The 20,689-nt window shown below is 35.7% G+C and overlaps 2 protein-coding genes across 4 annotated transcripts; both read right to left on the bottom strand.

The window, feature by feature from the left end:
- Positions 1-266: 266 nt before the first annotated feature.
- Positions 267-6,078, bottom strand: LOC126713566 (uncharacterized). The gene is made up of 2 exons (XM_050413330.1): positions 5,609-6,078; positions 267-648 (listed from the first exon to the last, which is right to left on the bottom strand). The coding sequence occupies exons 1-2, from the start codon at positions 5,960-5,962 to the stop codon at positions 436-438; spliced, it is 567 nt and encodes a 188-aa protein (XP_050269287.1). The 5' UTR covers positions 5,963-6,078; the 3' UTR covers positions 267-435.
- Positions 6,079-10,496: 4,418 nt separating this feature from the next.
- On the bottom strand, positions 10,497-16,158 carry LOC126713565 (MA3 DOMAIN-CONTAINING TRANSLATION REGULATORY FACTOR 2). Of its 3 annotated transcripts, XM_050413328.1 has the most exons (5): positions 15,929-16,158; positions 14,264-14,815; positions 13,764-13,858; positions 11,734-13,582; positions 10,497-10,908 (listed from the first exon to the last, which is right to left on the bottom strand). In XM_050413328.1, exons 2-4 carry the CDS (start codon positions 14,577-14,579, stop codon positions 11,780-11,782), a joined length of 2,214 nt encoding a protein of 737 aa, XP_050269285.1. In that variant the 5' UTR covers positions 14,580-14,815; positions 15,929-16,158; the 3' UTR covers positions 10,497-10,908; positions 11,734-11,779. The 3 variants fall into 3 exon arrangements, with proteins under 3 accessions (XP_050269285.1, XP_050269284.1, XP_050269286.1); XM_050413327.1 differs by lacking the exon at positions 15,929-16,158 and having other exon boundaries at positions 14,264-15,373; XM_050413329.1 differs by lacking the exons at positions 13,764-13,858; positions 15,929-16,158 and having other exon boundaries at positions 14,264-14,418.
- Between the last annotated feature and the right edge of the window lie 4,531 nt (positions 16,159-20,689).

The raw sequence follows: 20,689 nt of genomic DNA, 5'->3' as shown, positions 1-20,689 counted from the left end.
TGTGATATAATGAAATATAATGCAAAAAAACAAAGACATAGGAAATTGCATGACATATTAGATCCATTCCATGGCTTGAAAGAAATATAATGCAATAAAAACAAAGACTGAACTGAGGTATTATTGTTGATTCCCAAAAATTGGGAAACAGAATGTGATTAATGAAATATAATGCAATAAAAACAAAGAGATAAGAAATGTCATGACATATTGCACTTATCTAAATCCATTCCATGGCTTGAATGAAATATAATGCAATAAAAACAAAGACAGGAAATTGCATCGACATATTTCACTTATCTACTTAAATGTGTGGATTATCAAGAAAACTTGATTTAGCCAAAACTTGGAAAGAGTTGAAGAAACACAAAAGCCCTAAAAGAAAGAAGGAAAGGAAAAAAAAAAAAGGTAGGCTGAAAAGCCAATGTTGTCTATTCACCAACCATACTTTTTTAACAAGTCCTTGGTTCTTTTCCTCATGCGAGTGAATACAATAACCACACAAGCAAGGATCCATGGAGGGAAGCTCCCACCAAATATGTTGAATTTCTCAATCCATGCCGGAGTTTCCTTCAAAACCAATGCTATTAAAATGGTTATAACTGCTACCCCAATCAAGATCTTGGTCACTGGTTGGATCAGGGAGTCCTGCAAATAGAGATTATATAAATAAGAAAAGTCATAATCAGCGAAATATAGCTTAAAAATGCCTTTCTGCAAGTTCTAACATCAAGCACACAAACATACATGCAAAGATGAAGAAAAAATAAATGCACAAGATTAAGGTAACATTTTACTATCAATGTCCAAGATACTTTCACCAAGCAAGAAAGATCAGGTGTTTATTGATCCTAGGATACCTGAACACCCAAACCTTTTATAAGATCATTAGTTTATTACACACATAACAGTGGTATGGGAAACTTAAAGAAAAGTAAGGTGGACAACATGATATGATAGATACATAAAAGGTGACAGAGAGATCAGGAAATCCTTAATAACATAATATCCTATAGGGAATTTATGAAATAGAAAGAAAGAAAACAAAGGCAAAACAAGAAGTTTCCGGGAAGATCAGGTTTCATAACTTTCATTTTCAGGTGGTATGATTGTGCTGTTCATAAGGTTATTCTCCAAATGATCCAAGCATAAGATTTGATCACTGAGATGTCCTTAATGGCCTCCAGTGGTCCCAGTTTCATTATTGGGGTAGCATTGTCTTGATGCTCATAAATCTTTCTCTCTTTTTTTTTTTTAATAAGTAAATAATTTCATTAAAAGCCAAAAAAGATGGTGACCAAGAATACGGGAGGTATACAACAGGCAGCACAAAAAGAACAAGAACAGAAAGGGAAAAGAAAAACACCAACTAATGAGAAGTCATGGGATTCCAAAAAACCAAGAAACCCATACACGGAGAATGAGGGAATCAGTGAGGTCCATTCATACAAGGCCTTCAGGAAGTGATACTTTAATTTAACCACACTGATTTCATCTCCCTCAAAGCACCACCCACTCTGCTCATGCCAAATGCACCAAATAGAGCACTAACAAGGGGGGCACAACCTAGATAGACAGATGTAGACATTAGATAATAAAAAATATATCCTAAGAATAAGAACTTTAGATGGATCAAAGAGTCCTCGACTCCTTCAAACATCCAAGAATTATGTTGCCTCCAACTGCACCACATTAAACATAGACATATACTGTTCCATACATCAGCACTTTAATGCCTCTTAATCCTCCACTCCAACATGCTGTTAAGATTCTCCACTGAACATGACCCAAAATAAAACAAACACAAGCGACCAAAGCTTCCTTCCATGATAGAATGCAAAGAGAAATGAGGATCTATCATTTCCTCATCAGTTTTACACATGAAGCACCACGCTTTTTAAAGGTTATCAGTAGTTAGGATTTTATCACGTGCTGTTTTCCATCCAAGCAAAGAAGCTACCTTTCTTAGAACCTTTGTCTTCCAAATGGCTAGCCACGTAAAATCCCCCATAACTTCCTCACAAAGAACCCAATGATAAGATCTAACATCAAACTTCTCATTCTTAGATGCCTTACCCTACACTGCAAACTGCATATAGTGTAAAAGAAATTCTCCACGGATTCAAGCTCAAATCTTGCAATGACCGGACTCTGATGGATAGCATCACCACTTCTGCATATTCTCTGCTACTGTAGCATTTTTACCAATTGCAATAGCCAACAAATTCAAGAAAAGAACTTTAACTGGCACATCACCACACCCCAATCTCATGCCAAAAGAAGATACAAGACCCATCTCCCACAAAATATCTAAAATATTATTTTACACTCCAGAGTCGTGCCTAATCTGATCTAAGCTTGCCAACCCAATGAAAATGCCACTTGATCCAATCTAAGCTCACTCTCCTCAATCTGATTGAGATCATCCACTTAGACATAAACAGAGAGAGAGAGAGCTAAGAAATGACATTTCTTTGATTCATTAAGCACTAATGGTGGCGACCACCATGTGAAAACCCACCACCACTCACCCACCATGCACCCCTTCAACAGTGACAACTACATCTATGACCCCCAGCTCCCCTCCGAAAGCTACACCTCCTCGTTCATCCCCTTTGATGACTAGGGACTCATCCATTCCCTTAAATGACATGAGTACTAACTCAAACAGCACAACAATGACATTTACAAGGTTCCTAAGCCATCCAACATGGACTATGTTTTGCCCTTCAAGCCTGCTGCTAGCAATCGGGCTGATGATGGGGCCTTTGTTTTGGATGGGCACATTTGACACCATTGGAGGAGAAACACAAGAGGCTTTGCCATGTTTTCTACTAGAGAAAAACTCTGCAACACCACCCCCCCCCCCCCCCCCCCCCCCGGCAGATGTGGACTTTTGAAGACCAGATGCAGGAGGAGATGTTGAAAGGGGAGAAGGAAGAAACTTAGAAGATTATTGCAAACAAGGCAGAGGAGGACTAAGAAGTCCCAGCTTGATCTAATCCCCACTCCATTCTATCCACACACACACACACACACACACACACACACACAAAAAAAAAAAATCCCACTACCTGCTCAGGGTTCAAAAATCCCTTGATCATGAGATAATTTTCTTCTTCTGGACTAAGTTATCCTAGGACTGAAAAGGCCTCAAACATTAGTTGTAGCATCGCTCTCAATGATTTCCCCTTTACAAATGTTAGTTTTTCTAGATCTAGCTATTAGAGGGGCAAAAAATGTTGTTAACAGGAGAAGTCACATTTTTCTATTTTGATAGATAAATGCAACTCATGTAGACATGGGTTGAACCCATGAATTCACCCCAACCATTCATTTATATGGGAAGGAGATGCCATTTGGTCAAAAGGCCATTATGAATTGAGTTTCAAGAAGTCTTATATGTTGAAAAATAATGATCATCCACTCATTGTTTTAGAGTCAACCCAAATAAGGGGCCATTCTCTACTAGTTTGAGAACATGATGCTTGCTCTAGACATATCTACAAGACTGCAATCAAATTCAAGATATGGTTGGAGAACTTTAATGTGGTTGGAGGAAGAGATTAGATGAATATGAGGTTTAAGGAAGAGCCCCGTTAGTATAAAATCAAATTTTACGAATCTTAAACACAAGTAGGAAGAAACCACAATGAGAAGGGAAAGGAAGGGGCATTTAACAATCTTCCCTTTTGCACTTTGCAGCAATTTCCATTTTTTAAGTACAGAAAGAAACATCAAAGGAATTTGACAAACGCTGAAATATTTACCTTAATCATGTGACTTAACCCAGACAGAAAGTTGAAACCAAATCTCTTTTTCTTTTCTTTTTTTATAAGTAATGAAAAATTTATTAAACTATCAAAAAAAGGGTCACCCAAGTATAAAGGAAGTATACATTTGGGGAGAAATACAATCAAACAAACAAATTACAAGCATCCATCAAAGTTGAAACCAAATCTTACCAGTGGATATAAGGCTTCGCCTCTAGGAAGACCTTTACATAAAGATAGTGAAAGGAGTTTCACTTTTGTTGATTGGTTTTGAATTTTTCGTTGTTGTGGGGGAGACAATGGATCATCTACTGCTTCGTTGTGAGAAGGCTTATCAGTTGTGGTGTTCTATCTTTAGATCTTTTGGGATTTCCTAGGTCCTACAAAGAACGGTATTAGATCTTCTTTTTGGTTGGAGGAACTAGTTGTGGAAACAGTCATCAAACATTTGGAATTTGGTACCGTTGTGCCTGATGTGGTGTATATAGAGGGAGCGTAATAGACACACGTTTGAGGATGTGGATAGTTCAGGAGGCTAATTGCTTGCTTCATTTAGTGGTTATTTTTTTTATTGGTCTCAGGCTTGGGGATATCTAGTGATTCCCTTCCTCTGTTCATAAGTTCGCTTCTTTCTTGTATTTAATTTTTTGTTCTTTTCTTTTTCTTGCTTGTACTATTTGACTACTTTGTGCTCTTTTTGCATAAGGTAGTATTTTCAATAAAGACTTTTCTTACTTATTAAAAAAAAGATGACATTTGGCTTTTTATCAAACATATAGAGTACAATTGTTTTGTTTCTGTAGACTAAAAGAAAAACAGCATCAGACCCAGTTGATTGGAGTTATTTGCCTTGAATTAAACTTTTCTGAATAACCAATCAGAATTTTTTCAGCTTCATTTATATAACCAATTGTAAAGATTTAGTCTGTCGAGGACCCCTTTGACAATGACAGCTAAATCAACTATGATCAGCTCTCTTCCCAATGCTACAACTCCTCCTTGCTCAACCCCTTTGATGGCTAGGCTAGGGGCTCATTACCAACACCACCTATTCCCTTCAATGACATCACATCTGACAACACAAATGGTTACAACAATGGCATTTACAAGGTTCCTATGCCATCCAACCTCGACTACATTTTTTCCTTCAAGTCTACAAGGCAATGGGGATGATGCTGACGATGGGGTGTTTGTTTTTGGTGGGTCCATTTTGCCACCATTGGAAGAGAAACACAAAAGGCATGCCATGCCTTCAACTGGGGAGAAGACTCCAAACCCCTTGGTATGGAATACGGACATAAGATCCCCTCCAACTGACTTTAGATGTAAGACATGTGACATTTAAAAATCAAATAAATGCCACTTGTTGCACATCCGACTAAAAATTGGAGGGAATTGGAGGATTGAAAAGGGAGAAGGAAGAAACTTTGAAGATGATTGCTAACAAGGAGGAACCCTAAACATGATCTTAATCTAGTTTACCAAACGGGACCTTACAGCATCTAAACTTTCTAAAAGTCATTACGATGGCTTTTTATCAAACGTATAAAGTACAATTGTTTTTGCTTCTGTAATTAAAAGAAAAACTGCATCAGGCCCAGTTGAGTTAAATTATTTGCCTTAAATTGAACTTTTCTGAACAACCCATCAAAATTTTTGGGGCCGTAGAGCATCTAAATTTTCTAAAAGTCATTACGATGACTTTGCCGTACATAGCATTTGGCTTAGGCTTTTTATCAGTCATATAGAGTACAATTGTTTTTTGCCTTCAATTGAACTTCCCTGAATAACCCATCACAATTTTTTATATAATCAAAGTTTTGTTAATCGTTTACCTTGGGTTCGCCATCGATGTAAATGGTTGCGCCGTCTCTGTAAGTCAAGATAGAGCGTCCATTCCTAGAGTTGAAGCGTATGGCGAGGCCACGGCCGCAGGAACCGGCGGGATTTCGATTGGGATTGAAAGCGAAGATGGATTTGAAGCTGTATTTGTCGAGGATGTCACGGACGTCGAGCTGGTCTTGTTCATACCCTACTAGCTTCGACTTCAACACCTCGATTGGACCCTTGCCACGCCTGAATACATGGATCTCCACCTCCGGAACTTGAGTCCCAACGCTTCTCGAGTCGTTACTGCTTTCCTCGATTTCTCCCTTTTCATTCTCCTCTGTCTTCTCTATTTGGCTCATGCTCGCTCTAACCAATTTTGATCGTTTTGTTTCTTCTTGTATTTGTCTCAAGAGAGTCAAGAGAAGTGCCACTTCACGACATGCTAACAATTTCACATCAAATCCTACGGGTTGATATGTGAGCCCACTAATAGCATCCGTCTTTTACCCGACAATAAAAGTTTGCCAATAAAGACATAATTTATTACACAATTTTTTTCACAATTCACTTATGTCATAACTTGTCACATGGTGAATTATGAAGTGATAGAAGTGTGGACCTACATGGACCTACTATTTTTTCTTCATTACTCACAACTCGCCACATGGTGGCAAATTATGACAAAAATTGTGTTATAAGTTGTGTCATAAGTTGTGTCCTTAGTATTTCTCAAGAAGGTAATGTATCGAGCCTGAGTAATTATTAGGTATTCGGTTCACTAATTAAATTCATAGTATGTGGGTTCCAGTTAATTTAACTAGTAAACTCTTTTGTTATCGAATAAGAGATTCGAGATTTGATCCTCACTTACATCAAAAAACCAATTGGTGTCTTGGTCTGATAATAAAGTAAAAGAGGTTAAAGAGCTATTATTAAGACGCCATAAGTTGAAACTATCTTTCAAAAAAAAAATTTCATGGTGGGTCCATTAAGAATATGAGAAGATAGAGCATCATATGACTAAACTCTTAGTGTGAGTTTGGATAGCATCCTACGGTAAGTGTTTGCATTTTCCTTAGGTCCTGCGCATTATTCATGGGACTCACAAGTACGGAAAAGGCAAAAAAAAAAAAAAAAAGTAATAAATCTAGGTTCCACAAGCACTATTCATAGTTTAAAAATTATTTGCTACAGTGTTTTCGGCAATAACTTTTCAGTTTTCAGTTTTCAACAATAAGCGGTATCCAAACAAACCCTTAGACTACTCAATAATTTTCCATAGTGCCCACACATATTGTAAAAGGATGTCTTAACGAATGCCCTAAGGGCATTTGTTAATGAACTATTTTAGGAAAGGTTTTATGGGAAAAGTATAAAGTAAAAAAATAATAATAATATTTTGATAGCATTTTCTATTTCCTCTAAAGAGTTGTATTAAATTTTTCATAAAATGATTTGTTAACAATTGCCATAAAGGCACCCATTAGCCCTAAAGGCACTCATTAACATGACCCTATTATAAATAATACACCCTACACTATGGAGCATGTCTCTCTATTCTAGACTTATGTTTGGATTTGATTTATCTTTAATGAAATTTATAAAAGAATTAAAGTGCACTTTTGAAGCTTAATGTCACCGTCCGTAACATGTATTTTTACCTATAACTATAAGTTGGTGTGTTCACCAAACCGTAAAAACCACACCAAAACCGCCCGCCCGCAAAATAGCATAACTGCACTGCACTGCAAGTAAAAGTGCACCACAAGTAACAATGCACTGCACCGCACCACACTGCACCCTCTTTGTATATTAATATATTTATTTATTTTTAATATTAAATATATTATTAATAGTTTAATAACCCTAATTTTCAAAAAAAAAAAAAAAAACTTTGATAACCCTAGCTAGTTTTGACTAGGAAAGCCAACCCAAAATAAAGAAAAACTAATTTAATAATTTAATACTTGGCCCAAAATAAAGGGAAAAATTAGTTTTCGACTGGGTCGGAAAAGCCCAAAATTTGAAAGTATACCGACTTCAAACTGTTCAAACCGCATCTTATACGCCGCACCGCACGTGTGACTGCAAAAATGAGATACGATGCACTTATGGTTTTGGCTAAACTCTAAACCACACTGCGCTGCACATGTGACCGCAAAAATAAGGTGCGGAGTAGTTATGATTTTGGCTAAACCGCACCACAAACACCCCTAACTATAAGTCTATAACAATGAAATTCTTGCCTTCAACAGCATAAAATGGACAGTAAGGCCAAATGAAAACAAAATCAAACATTAAGGACCAAAATTTAAAAAAAAAAAATCAAAATTCAAATTTTCACAAACTTTAAGAGTCAAAAGTGTACTTTAATTGTTACAACTTTTTTTTTTTTTTTTTTGACAAATGAGTGTAACCAAACCTTATTGATATCATGAGACCTTAAGAACCACTAAGCCAGCCCTTTAGGGTTTAGCCACTACACTTATACCTGATGGAATGTGTTTACTCCAATAAAAGCTTATATTTACACAAAATTGATTGGGAGGAAAATTATCCAATTAAAAGCTAATTAAACCATGTAAGCTTTTTGAGAATCATTAATCCATCTAATATAAATCATGAATCCCAAACATATTCCTTGAAAGCCCAAGTCCTAATAGGTAACATATTGCGGTTGGGCCACAAAACTATAAAATCATGAGGCTCATGCATGTTTCTTAAAGGCCACAAAAGTTGTAAAGGGTAAAAGTATTGCATTTAGGTCCAAGACAACCCAACCCTTTAAGCCCTACATCACTAGAAAACAAAAATGTTAAATTGGGCAATAAGCTAGTCATGTGGGAGGCTTGAAGAAGCAAAAGACCAAGACTACCTCCACTAGAAGACTAGTTGCTAGCTCAAAGAGCACTCATCATCTTTTTCTGCACACTTTATCTTCCTTGTTTGGAAAAGAAGACCAAATTTTTTATACAATGTCCATGTTATTACAAGACATTGGTAAACATTCCCCTCCTCTCTCCTCTCTCTCGAAACTTCCAAACAAACTGTTAAGAAGTAAGCTATCAAAAATCCACTGCCCCAAGGGAGAAGAAAACCAATCCTACACATTGGTCTTTCCCTCTCTTTCCCCTATTTTTAGTACTTGGATCCATTAAGGAAAAGTAATAGAAACGTACACCAATCAAGATCCTATTAATCACCTTCACCATCATATCCTAAAACAGAAAAACTATCGTTCCATATTTCTGCTCCTAGTTAAAAATGTGTCATTGAAAATTATGTCCATACTTCCTTACCTCACTTCACATCACTAAAAAAAAACCCTTCTTAAGTGAGGAAAAGAGCTCTTTTTGAGGGGATGCATATCTTTCTAAGCCAGTGATCAACAAGGGAACTTGGTCAACTCATCCTTGTGCACAATTGGACATACTCTCCCTCCAATCACACACACAAGCTTGCGCCTTTGATCCAAGAATATCATGGAGGAACTTATTATGGTTCTATCGTTGGATCCATAATTTTGTTACCGTAGGACTTTCTATCACTTTACTAATATTTTATTGTTTAAGTCATAAACTGCTTTTATCACTATATTCATGATATAACTTAACCGCTAACAAGTAAATTCACTTTTACTTCACTGCTGGGTGCAAGATACTTTACTGCTATTATATACCATTGTACATGCGTTACTTCAATAATACTTAACCACTAAACACAAGCTATTTATAGATCTTTAAATGCTAGACAATGAATTGTAACCGTTGGGACTGTTATATTTCGTTTTAACTAACTTACTGTTGGAGACTCATTGAATCATTGTTATGTTTTTTTTTTTTTACTGTTGAACCTGTACTATTTTATTTTTATAAAAGTTAAAGGCAGATTACAACTTAACTACCTGTGATTTGACCAAAATTTAAATTACCTATCTGTTGTTTGAAATTTAACACTTTACCCACCTAAGGTTACCCACCTATTCCTAAATTGACTTTAGCTCCAATTGATTTTGTTTTCTTTACAATTCCCAAGAATTCAATACATTGGAATCCAATTCCAACAAAAGGGTATCCTTGGAATTTCATATCCCTTAAAAGAAAAACCTAAAAAAATACCAGATTATTCATTATTGCATCAACCCACATTCTCAAATTCCGGCTCCTATGTTCTGGTGCTTACTCTGTTCCTTCCCACTCATATGCATTAAGACAAAATCCAGAAATTACAATAAAAGAGAATTTCAAAGCGTAATTCTTGGAGATTCCTAGTAAAATGTCAAAATTGAAAATTCCTTATTTTTCTTATTTATTTTTCCGAAATATATAATAAAAATTGATAATTCAGGTTTGTTTGTATGTCAGAAGGTGAGATTGTGATTTGAGCTCAACTGGATCTTCTTTTGTCTTTACTAAAATCTTTTTGATCTTATTTTCTCTTGAATCTTTATGTTTTTTGTGTTTTTAGAGGAGAGAGATATAAAAATGAAGTAAAATTACATATTTAGCCTTGTTTTTAACCGAGGTGGGTTATAAAACCTTAACTAAGTTAATCTCAGGTGGGTAAAGTGTCAAATTTCAAACCACAAGTAGGTAATTTAAATTTCGATCAAACCAAAGGTAAGTAAATTGTAATTTGCCCAAAGGTTAATTTATAGTTGGTACTATTTTTTCTTAATTTTGGGCTTTGTTTCTGTTGAAGGTCTAAATGTGCATTGGTAGCCATCAATCTTCTCTGCCACATAATATAGACGCGTATATACATAATAAATTAAGGACAATGCATGCCATTGAGCTTGCCAAATCTATTCTATTTGAGTGCATCATTTATGGTTTTTAGATGCTCTTAATTAATCATGAAGCTTTTCTATTAACTAAAGAGAGAATTAACAAATAAAAAAAATATTAAAGATAAGAATTACCTCTTCCAACAGTTGTTTATACTTCCTCCAAGAGAATCAATCTAAAGTATCTAAACCCTCTTCCTTTCTTAAATTAAATAAATAAGGTTACAATTAATTTTCAAAACCAAACTGCAGCTAAAATTATGAGTGTTACAAAATTTATTTAAATCTTCAAAACCACCTTCCAATAGAACCCATGAAACTTTTACAAGTTTGCTTCAGGATGGAAATGAGATGCATGTCTGGATTCTTTCTTAATGAGTGGCATAATGACTATCCAAGATAGGTTCTGAAGTACATATAGACTTTAATATCTGTACGTAATTTGAGTATCCAATATCCACTTGGCTGTAGTCTTCTATTGACCAAGAAGTTGAGTAGTGAAAAAAGATACAACAGGACCTGCATAGAATATATATGAATTTCAGCAAATATGCAAGATCTTATTCATTGACATTCCCTTCTCTAAACATAATTTCTTTTCCTATAATTTATTTCCTTATCACCAAATTCCCATCCTAGTAAATGGAAAGGAAGCATATATTGCACAATTTCAACTACTGTATTCCTGCCATGCAACAACAACAACAAAGCCTTTGTTCCAAAACATATTATACAAATATGAGAATAATGTAGTATGTTTGAACTCATTTAGATCCCACATAAATCTCATGTTGGCTTCACACACTTGAACGGTACAATTTTGCTTTGCCTATAAATGTAAATTCAGTCGATATGTTTCCTAATGAAAGCTGCCAAATATTAACAAGGAACAAACTTCATAAATTGCCTCCATATCCTGGCCAATTTTTTAGAAAACATCCATGCCACATCCTCCTATTTCTTCACAAGACTAGCATAGATGGAGGTATCAGGTATGAGTGTGCGACTGTGAGGAGTTGTCTGCTTATATAATAACCCAGAATTTCATACTTTATTTTGATTTTTTATAACAAAGTTATTGCTGTTAATAATTAAAAACCAATTTTGGAACTATCTCAATGAAAAGCAATATGAAGCCAACTATTTCTAGTTTGTTAACTGATATAGAAGCAACTAGTCAACAATGGAAGACATGCTGAAAAAACTGACCAGAAGATTCAAAATTGAAAAATGTCTGTGTGCCTGCCTGCATGCCCATGTCTACGTCTATGCGTATATATATGAAAAGGCATAGTAAAAAATTTACCAATAGTATCTTTTTTTTGTTGTTGTAAAGAATTTTACCTGCAATATCATTAGCATAGCATGTGCCAATCTCTGTTGCACGTCCTCATCTGCTGAGACAGAATGACGAATCCAACCACCCTGCAATCTTCGCTCGTTCAACATAATGTGTAAATTGTTTATTAGCATCAGGAACATCCAAAGCCAAGTCATCAAGAGATTCTGCAACCCTCCCAAAACCCTTAGACATCTGATTCATAGTTATGAGCCCAGAGCCGAAACACTCCTCAAGCAAACCCCATAATCTTTCATTCTTCTTCTCCATAGTTGTCACCAAAGCTTTCTTAACAACCTCATGGTGAAAAAATGGCATGCCCAACTCCTTTATGCAGCGACAAGCCTCTCTAATGTCTCCTCCAGACTCAAACTCTTCAAGCAGCTTTCCAATCTTGTCCTTGACATCCTCGACTGCCCACCCAGGCCTGCTGCTTCCTCCACCACCCCAACACCTTAAGATGCGCTCCCCAGAAAGTCGAGCCTTTAGCAATGACCTTGCCATTTGAAGCACTTTGCTCCCAATCGACTCTGGCCCTAAACTCTGGCTTCCAATCTCTTCCAAGTGTTGGGGGGCTAGGACTTCATCCACTTCTGCTCTAGCTAAAAACATTGCAAGATCCTCAACAACAACTGGATTATCCAGAGCAGTGTCATCTGCAGATTCTATCAGCATCACAAACCCATTTACAACATCATCAGCTGGGAAACACAAAGATGACAGTAATACAGAAGCCATTTCCTTCTCCCTATTCTTCCGGTCCATTGCTAGAGTTATCAGTTTCTTAACAAATATAGCATTCAATTCTGCTGAACAAGTCTTGTTTTCTGATTCTAGACAACTGAATACCTCTGAAATATCAGCAGACAAGAAGTACTCTTGAATAATGGATTGAGCCTTCATCTTGAAAATTCTAGCTTCACTGACATCTAGTGCTTGCTTTTCTGGCTCCAATGAGAGGGACTTCAAAGATGAAGCAGACAGCCATCCCTCTGATGCTGCCTTAGAGATCAATGACTGCAATATTGCCTTCGCATTAGGTATGTCAAGTGATAAGTCCTCAACAGTGTCAATCATCCGACCAAATCCCTTTGATATTTGACTTGAGTTAATTAATCCTTCTTCAGCAGCTTCCTTCAGCAAATCCAGTAGCCGGCCTTCAGCTTGCCGCCTCTCCATTGTCATTATAAGAGCCCTTTTAACTATTTCATGGTGGAAGAATGGAACTTTCAAATCATTGATACATCTGCAAGCCTCTTTTTTGTCACCACTCACCACATATTCAATTAACAAATTGTTTATCCTAGCCTTCACATCCTCAACTGTTTTATTCTTGCTACCCCCCCATCGCCGCTCAATAAAATCGGCATGGAGAGGGGCTGATAAATATCCCTTGTCAGCTCTTTTTAAGACTTCAACCCCTTTAGAATCTTCAGGTGAGGAAACCAATTCTTTAGTTAAAAATGCCGGAGGAAGAATGTCATCAACCACAGCTCGAGCTATGAACAGTGCAAGAACATCAACTGTGTCAGGTATATCTACAATCAAGTCATCTGCAGATTTCACTAATTTACTGAAACCTTTGTAAACTTGTGAGGGGTTAATGACGTCAGCATAAAGTGCAGATAACAGAGCAGCAGCCATTTCTTTCTCTTTGTCATGCCTATCCATAGCAATAGACACAAGCTTTTTCACAAAATAGTAGCTATATCCAGGCTTTCCAAGCTCTCTCAGTTCATTCGAAGTAGAGGCAACATCATCAGTGGCGAAGTATTCCTCCACTATTATGGTAGCCTTCTTTTTGTACTCCTCAAATTCCTCTGTTGACTTTCTTGCATCTGAATGTTCACATTCCTACAAAGAATTATATTTTCTCTAGAAGTTAGTAGCTGCAATGACAAAAGTAAACTTTCAGCAGAAGGAACTATTCAAATTGACCTTACATCTCTTCATAATGTTTTCAATGCTTCCAAGGAATTTCCCAAAACAAAATTCATGGAGAAACACATATAGATAAAATTTATTAACTATGTACCTCACTGCTATCATAGTTTGGGTCATTAGGGTCAATAAAATAGTTATCGTCTATATCAAGTAACCCTCCCCAGGTACCTTTTCCCCCCGAACCACCTACATCATGAAAGTAGCTCATTAGAAACTGATCCGCAAAACAATCTTTAAGTTTAAAATGAGAGAACATTGAACATTCAGTCAATTTACTGTTCATTTCAATTACAAACAAACACAGTAATGAAAGCATTATTTGCCCAACCTTCAATTTTTATGCATCTCTATATCATCTGAAAAAGCAGTTGAATAATACAAATATGCCTGTGAGACCAAAAAACCAGCCCAAGCAACCAAGAAAAAACTATTCTGTGAAAGCTATTTCTGGACTATGACTTGAAGACCATCAGTTCTAACATTTTCAAGCTCAGAGTTCTCAAGCTATTAGTTTTGTCTAGTCAATATATAATGAAAAATAAAATTTTACATACCAATCTAGTAACAAGATTTCAAAAGGGTACAGTTTACCTTTTTTAGGACGCCCATCTATCAATGAATGTGAATGCCTATCATTCTTGAGTGGACTTCCCTTGCAATGCACCCTTGGGGAACTTGGAGACTTTGGGACACTTGGGGACCTTGGAGACTTTGGAATAATTGGGGACCTCGGAGACTTTGGAACACTTGGTGAACTTGGTGACCTGGGGGACCTTGGTGAGTTGGGGGACCTTGAAGACTTGGGAGAAATCCGCAATGAAGAAACAGATAAATGATGTGCACCCTCTATAGCAGATTTGTGAAGCTCCTGATGCTCATTTGATGCAGAACCATCTCTGAACTCCATCACACTTATATACTGAACTTCCCTTCTCGCTTACTTATACTTAGAGAACATATAATACAACTGATTTGCACAGACTAACAACACTCAATTACTCACAAACCCCGGCCACTATAATCCCTACCTCTTATAACACATTAAAAGAACTGTACATCCCCAATCTATTTTTGCGATGTTGATTCTTTGCTTAAAATGAAGCTCCAGAAAAGAGGCACGCATTGCCAGTGTGCCATGAGAACCTTCAAAGAATTCGTTTCAACTATTAGGAAAGCCTTGTTATTTTATTGAAGAGACATGAAATAAAAAAAGACTGGATTATAATGTTATACAAAATCCAACTGGAACTTCATATGTTAGCCAAATTCAGGTGTAACAAGCAAGTAAAAAAAAAAAACATTCCCGTCTATCAGGATTATAAAAAAGAAAAAGAAAAAGAAGGGTCATTCTCCAACATTTGTCCCACAAAAGCAGGATCCTCAAGTGGGATATCTAAGATATGGATGCCTATCAGCTTTCTTCCAGAAAGTGAAAACACCCCAAATCTTATTGGACAGAAGGAGATATTCTTAAATAAAACTGAAGATTAAAGTAAAACTATGATATGAACTTGTAGACAGAATACAATCCAGCAGAACAAGGGATAAAGATCCTCCCCAGTTCACCATTAATATTTTATTTCTTCTATTTAAAAATGTACATAAAGCCACATCATATAAAATGTTAAATGGTGTGATACTATTACTGAATACACATTTAGATTTGTAATATTTAATCTAAACTATGAAATGGGCAAGAAGCCGATTTTTGAAATAAGCAACAAATAGAATGAACAAATGACATTAGGCCATAGTATAAGAAGCACTCTGGCCTCAGTTGACACCATTATAAAAAATACCCACTATACAAGAGTGCTAGTAAAAAGCCTATCCAAAGAAAATACGTTTTCACTTTCCTGCATGTAGAAATAAATTTACATAATGCATAGATAGATACAATATTTTGGACATCTTATGGCAAAAATGTGACAAGCTCCTTTCTTAATCACAAAACTATGACCATAAACAATTTGAGAATAACCGACTTAAGTTTAAAAAAAGGGAAGATGTAAAGTATTGGCATTCATAATCAAGTAATTATTCAGTCGTCCTGAAGTACCTTCATCAATTATCTCACTAGCCTTACTTTAACACTAACTACATAGAAATTTGGTTTTCATGGTATTGCTCAAATGGAGATCGTCACTCTGGTTTAAAGAAGCATTTGTCTAGTAACCATAACACCAAAAAAAGTGATCGTAAAAATCAATAAAAACTAAACAATTGGGAGAGAGAGAGAGAGAGAGACTAAGTAACCTCAAAATATTGTGGCAAAGAGATGGATATCGCCGGAGCAACACGGTACGCCGGTGACGAATAATATAATACGATAATGATAATGATAATATGCTTGTTTAAGGTGTAGGTGTGTGTTTGTGTCGGTATTTTGGTTCTGGTTTTTTGTTTTGGTTGTTGTTGGTTCCGTTGGAGAGAGGAAAAAAAATAATAATTCAGAGGTTGTTGGTTGTTGCAAAGAACAAAACAGTAAGGGCAATAACGTTAATGAATATGGCGTTGGAATTCAATTCAACGCGGATCTTAAGGAATTTTCTAGTCATTGGGCGGCTGAGATCATCTCATATTCTGCCTTTTGAAACGGAAATAAGAGTGCCCGCCAAAGCCGCGGGTCAAGTAACAGTTTTTTTTTGTTTTCTTCGGTTCTTTTCGTATCAATTTAATTTGCTATTTATAGCATTTTAATATTCTCTCTAGGAATTAACTGTTGGACCGGAGGCAATATCGATACAACACATGGCCTAAAATGATCACATACGCGTCAGTCTCATGTCTGATTCAATGTATAGGAGCACAAGAGGAAAACCTTACCCTTGTTTAATATAGAGGATGGTAATTTTTTTTACCAAAAAATATAACAAAGGAATGTAAATATTTACAGTATAAAATATGTTTGGGCTTTGTTCAACTCTCTCGCCACATGGTGCATTTCAGTCCGTCAACCCATGCCACCACAAAAATTATACCATAAAATAAGGTTGTTAGAGCATTCACAACTACGAGCTCAACAAAGTTTCTTCTCAAAAAATAAAAATAAATAATGATAAAAACTCAACAAAGTTTTATTGATTCTAAAATAAATAAATAAAATTAAAAATTCTAACCAAATTTTGTCAGCAAGTCATTTTTATTTATTTATTTTAGCTTCTTACCCTTTTGGATACACTCCCCCAACAAACTTTATATTATTTCTATTCAATTTAATTATTATTTTTAAAGTAGTGTTTATTACGCATTAGCAAACACGTGATGAAAGTAACTGAAATGGTAACTTCCAAGCTGGCAATTGTGACTTAAAATCATGATTTCAATTGCATTTTCGCATGTGTAAAGGTGTTTGCATTAACATGTGGGCCGGCAACAAGTTTTGCCTTATTTTCATTCTTGCCTTTTTCTTTTGGAAAAGTACACAAAAACCCTTGGGCGATTTTTCCACAAAATATATATAACCCTCTAAAATTTTGAATGTAATACTTAACCTTCTTATGGTATTGTTTTATGTGTAAATTATTAATTATGCCACAATTAACCTCCTAAGGTTTGAGTATAACACAACCACTTTGGTTATTCTTTATGTAAAAAATTAGAGTTGTATTTTTCTCATTTTGTTACACTAAAAAACCGGGGGCTTAATTGTTACACTCATAAGTCAAAGCCTCAAGAAGGTTCCATGCTTTAGGAGAATACCACAAAGGGTTTTTTTTTTTTTTTTTTTTTTTTTCTCTTATTCATTTTTCCAGCGACTACACCCCTCCCCCCAAAACAAATCTCATTCATCCCATACCTATACCAAGTGTTCATTTGGGAACAACTTATTTAGTTTTTTGCTGAAACTTATTCTTAAAAGTGTGATAAAATATGCTTATACTTTCGAAAAAGTGAGAAAAAGTAAGAAAGCCCTAACCCACCTTGGACCAAATTCACCCTACCCATGAAAGCCCAACCACCATCAATCTTTCCCTTGAAACCCATCCTCCCTATAGCTCTAAAACCCACACACACTAAATCCATTACCCATCATCAACAACCCATGTGCAACATGTGAACTAAAACAACCGCAAGGGGGAACTAGTCTCACCTAAACATAGTAAGACGAAGGTCAGTGAGTGAAAGAAGAGTTTAAGGAAGGAGAGAGAGAGAGAGAGAGAGAGAGAGAGAACTCACCAATGCTCAAATAGCTTGTATTTAGTATTAACAAAATCTAAACTCAAGAAAAGACATAAAAAAACTCTTTTAATATATTCCAACTCTATTAACTATCATTTATGAAAATATGTGAGTCCTAATTAGCTCAATTAGTAAAGTCTCTTGTATCTAGCAGAAAAGAAATTTATCAAATATAACTCAACGTTCTCTTAAATCCCAAAATTCATCTATGATTTACTAAATTTCTTAGCAATTTCTTTTTTAGCCAAACTTAATTTTGACAATATTCATATTTGAAAATTTTTGTTCCATAATTGCAATAGAAAATCAAAACAGTAAAGTACAAGTATATAACCATTATATAAACACATTGGTTTAGCAGTTGATTTTTGGTCCTTACCATCTATTGGCATAATTCATAAATATTTAACCATTTTATGAAGTTATGAAGTTTGGATGTCAAACTACACTATGCTCATAATAATGAAATTTTATTTTCAACAATAGTTCTTTGTGAATAATTTATAGATAAAAGTTATTTACCAACAAACAAACATGATCATTTCCTAAAAATAAGCAACTCCACTACATGTTTACTAAACATATAATTTTAATTTATGTCATATTAAAAGTATCTAATTATTAATAATGCTTAATTGTAAAATCATCTTGTCAAGAGCCTTGTAGTTCAACCAGTTGGCATCTCTTGGTATTTCCAATATAGACATCCAAAGTTCAAATTTCCTCTCTCCATTGTAATTATTGAATTAAAAAAATATATATATATATATATATATATTTGCAAAGTCATCTTATTAATGAAAACAAAAACACCCAAAAAAATTATTTAGGTAAATTTAAGACAGTATGGTAACATCCAAATAACTATGGTTAAAAAAAACACAATAATAACCGAAGTGTTTTATTTTTGTGTTTGGGGGGGGGGGGGGGGGGGGGAGGGGAGCCCGAAGAGAGGGAATCCTTGACAAGATCAACCTAAGGAGTAATTAAGGTCTAGTTGTCTAACAAACTAGGCCCGACCCAATCAAGACAACCATGGTACTCGGAGAACTAGAAAAATTGAGGATTACGGCCTGCCCAAGGAAGCCAAGGAACATTTGCCCCTCAGGAGGAAGGCCGCAAGAACTGTGAGGTGGAAAAGCCGAGGAGGACCATGATGATGTACAGGCAAAAGAGGAAGGAAACTTCCAGATTAAGCATCCATCACCTCCTCATTGAATACCCTCCAACAACTTAGTCTGCCGCATTAATGGTAGAATGACCCCAGAAGGTATCTTCACAACCTGTATTCTACTACCACCAATAAGGTAGTGATGGGACAAGTATCCAAAAAAAGACGACTAGCAGCCCTCCAAATGGAAGGTTGGGATGCAATTCATTGGCTATAAAAGGAAGGAAGATCCCACTTGAGAGGGGATCGGAAAAAAGTTCAGAGAGAGAGAATGAGACTATTGTAATGCCGAGAGGTGTATTTTCCAAGAACAAGCGATCCTCAGCCAGCCCAAGGAGAGATTTAAATAAGAATCTTTTTCTTGTTGATTAAATTCCTGTCAAGTGTTATCTTTGTAGTTAGTCCCACTTTTTTAATCATTAAGTTGTAGTTTTAAGGAATCAAAGTGTTGGCCCGCATTCCCATCTCTATAAATTAATTGTATTGAGTTCCTTTCTTAGCCTATCCTAACTGGGCTGGGCTTGGGATTCAACTCCTGCCCCTATAATTTTTATAAGCACAATCATAAGTTCATAACACGTAGGTCATTTATTTTTTCTCAAAGTTGAGATTTTCTCTTTTGGTGGATAATAGATTTCTTTTATTTTGTTGGTAAAAAGATATATTAAAAGATTTTTTGGATGTGAGTTAAGCGACCATTTTAATTATTTTATCAAACTTTCAATTTGGGGAGCTTTAAGTTATAATTTTTGGGCTATGTGCAACTTTTTTGGCCAAAAATTTTCAAATCATATCCTATGCTTTTAGTCTTAACATAGTTCAAAAACTTTATCATAGAATGTCAAAGGAGTCAATTTTGTACCGATTGATATTAGTATACTGTTTTAAGATTACCACTATTTATATATTTCTATACACACACACACACACATATATATATATATATATATGTATCTATTTATGTAAGTATGAATTTATGAATTTTTATGTTTATTAAAAAAATATCACATATTTTATAAGCTTAAGTACACTAACTAAAATATTAGCTTAAATATGAATTAAAATTTTTAACATTTTTTATTTATATTGGCTAAAACACTAATATTAGCCAAAACACTCGAAATATGCCCAATACAACCAATACAACTAAGTTTTTTTTTTTTTTTTTGGTACAGTTTAAAGGAGTACCGGTAGGGCTATCCATGGGTCAAGTTTGTGCCTAACTTGAACTCGACTGGAAAACTTTGAGTGGATGAAAATGTAATCCGATGCCAACTAGGAAGACTCATCGAATCGGCTAGTTTAGGTCTCATCGGGTGTTGGGTTTATTGGTCGATTTTCGGTTTTGTCATTAAGGGCAAGATTTGGCTTGATCCGTTGAGATCTAGCCAGATCTGTCAAGATTTGGCCTAAATTTTGGTAGATAACAACGAGTTCTTGCTGGATCTGGACTAGATCTTGACGAGATCTCATTGATTTGGTCTAGAATGCTTGAAAAATCGTCGGAATTTATGAAAACTTTGGGTGGGTCGCGTTTCATTGGTTTTGAAAGAGGTGACTCACAATCAACCCGCCAGGGTCATGTTTAGAGAGGTTGGGACCCGCGTCCGACCACAGGAGCAGTTGGATTAGGTGGCGGTGGGTTGGGTACATGCAAGTTGGGC

This window comes from Quercus robur, chromosome 2 (assembly GCF_932294415.1).
Source record: "Quercus robur chromosome 2, dhQueRobu3.1, whole genome shotgun sequence".
NCBI classification, from domain to species: domain Eukaryota; kingdom Viridiplantae; phylum Streptophyta; class Magnoliopsida; order Fagales; family Fagaceae; genus Quercus; species Quercus robur.
The sequence above is the reverse complement of the archived record's forward strand: the minus strand, read 5'-3'. Positions and strand labels throughout refer to the sequence as shown.

What these genes read in the sequence shown, in the direction of transcription:
- LOC126713566 (XM_050413330.1), bottom strand. Translation starts at nt 5,962, where the DNA reads ATGAGCCAAATAGAGAAGACAGAGGAGAATGAAAAGGGAGAAATCGAG. An exon ending in ACATCGATGGCGAACCCAAG is followed by an intron (nt 649 to 5,608) that starts GTAAACGATTAA and finishes CTCTATTTGCAG; the next exon opens with GACTCCCTGATCCAACCAGT.
- LOC126713565 (XM_050413328.1), bottom strand. Translation starts at nt 14,579, where the DNA reads ATGGAGTTCAGAGATGGTTCTGCATCAAATGAGCATCAGGAGCTTCAC. An exon ending in AGATGGGCGTCCTAAAAAAG is followed by an intron (nt 13,859 to 14,263) that starts GTAAACTGTACC and finishes TTCATGATGTAG; the next exon opens with GTGGTTCGGGGGGAAAAGGT. An exon ending in CAAACTATGATAGCAGTGAG is followed by an intron (nt 13,583 to 13,763) that starts GTACATAGTTAA and finishes AATTCTTTGTAG; the next exon opens with GAATGTGAACATTCAGATGC.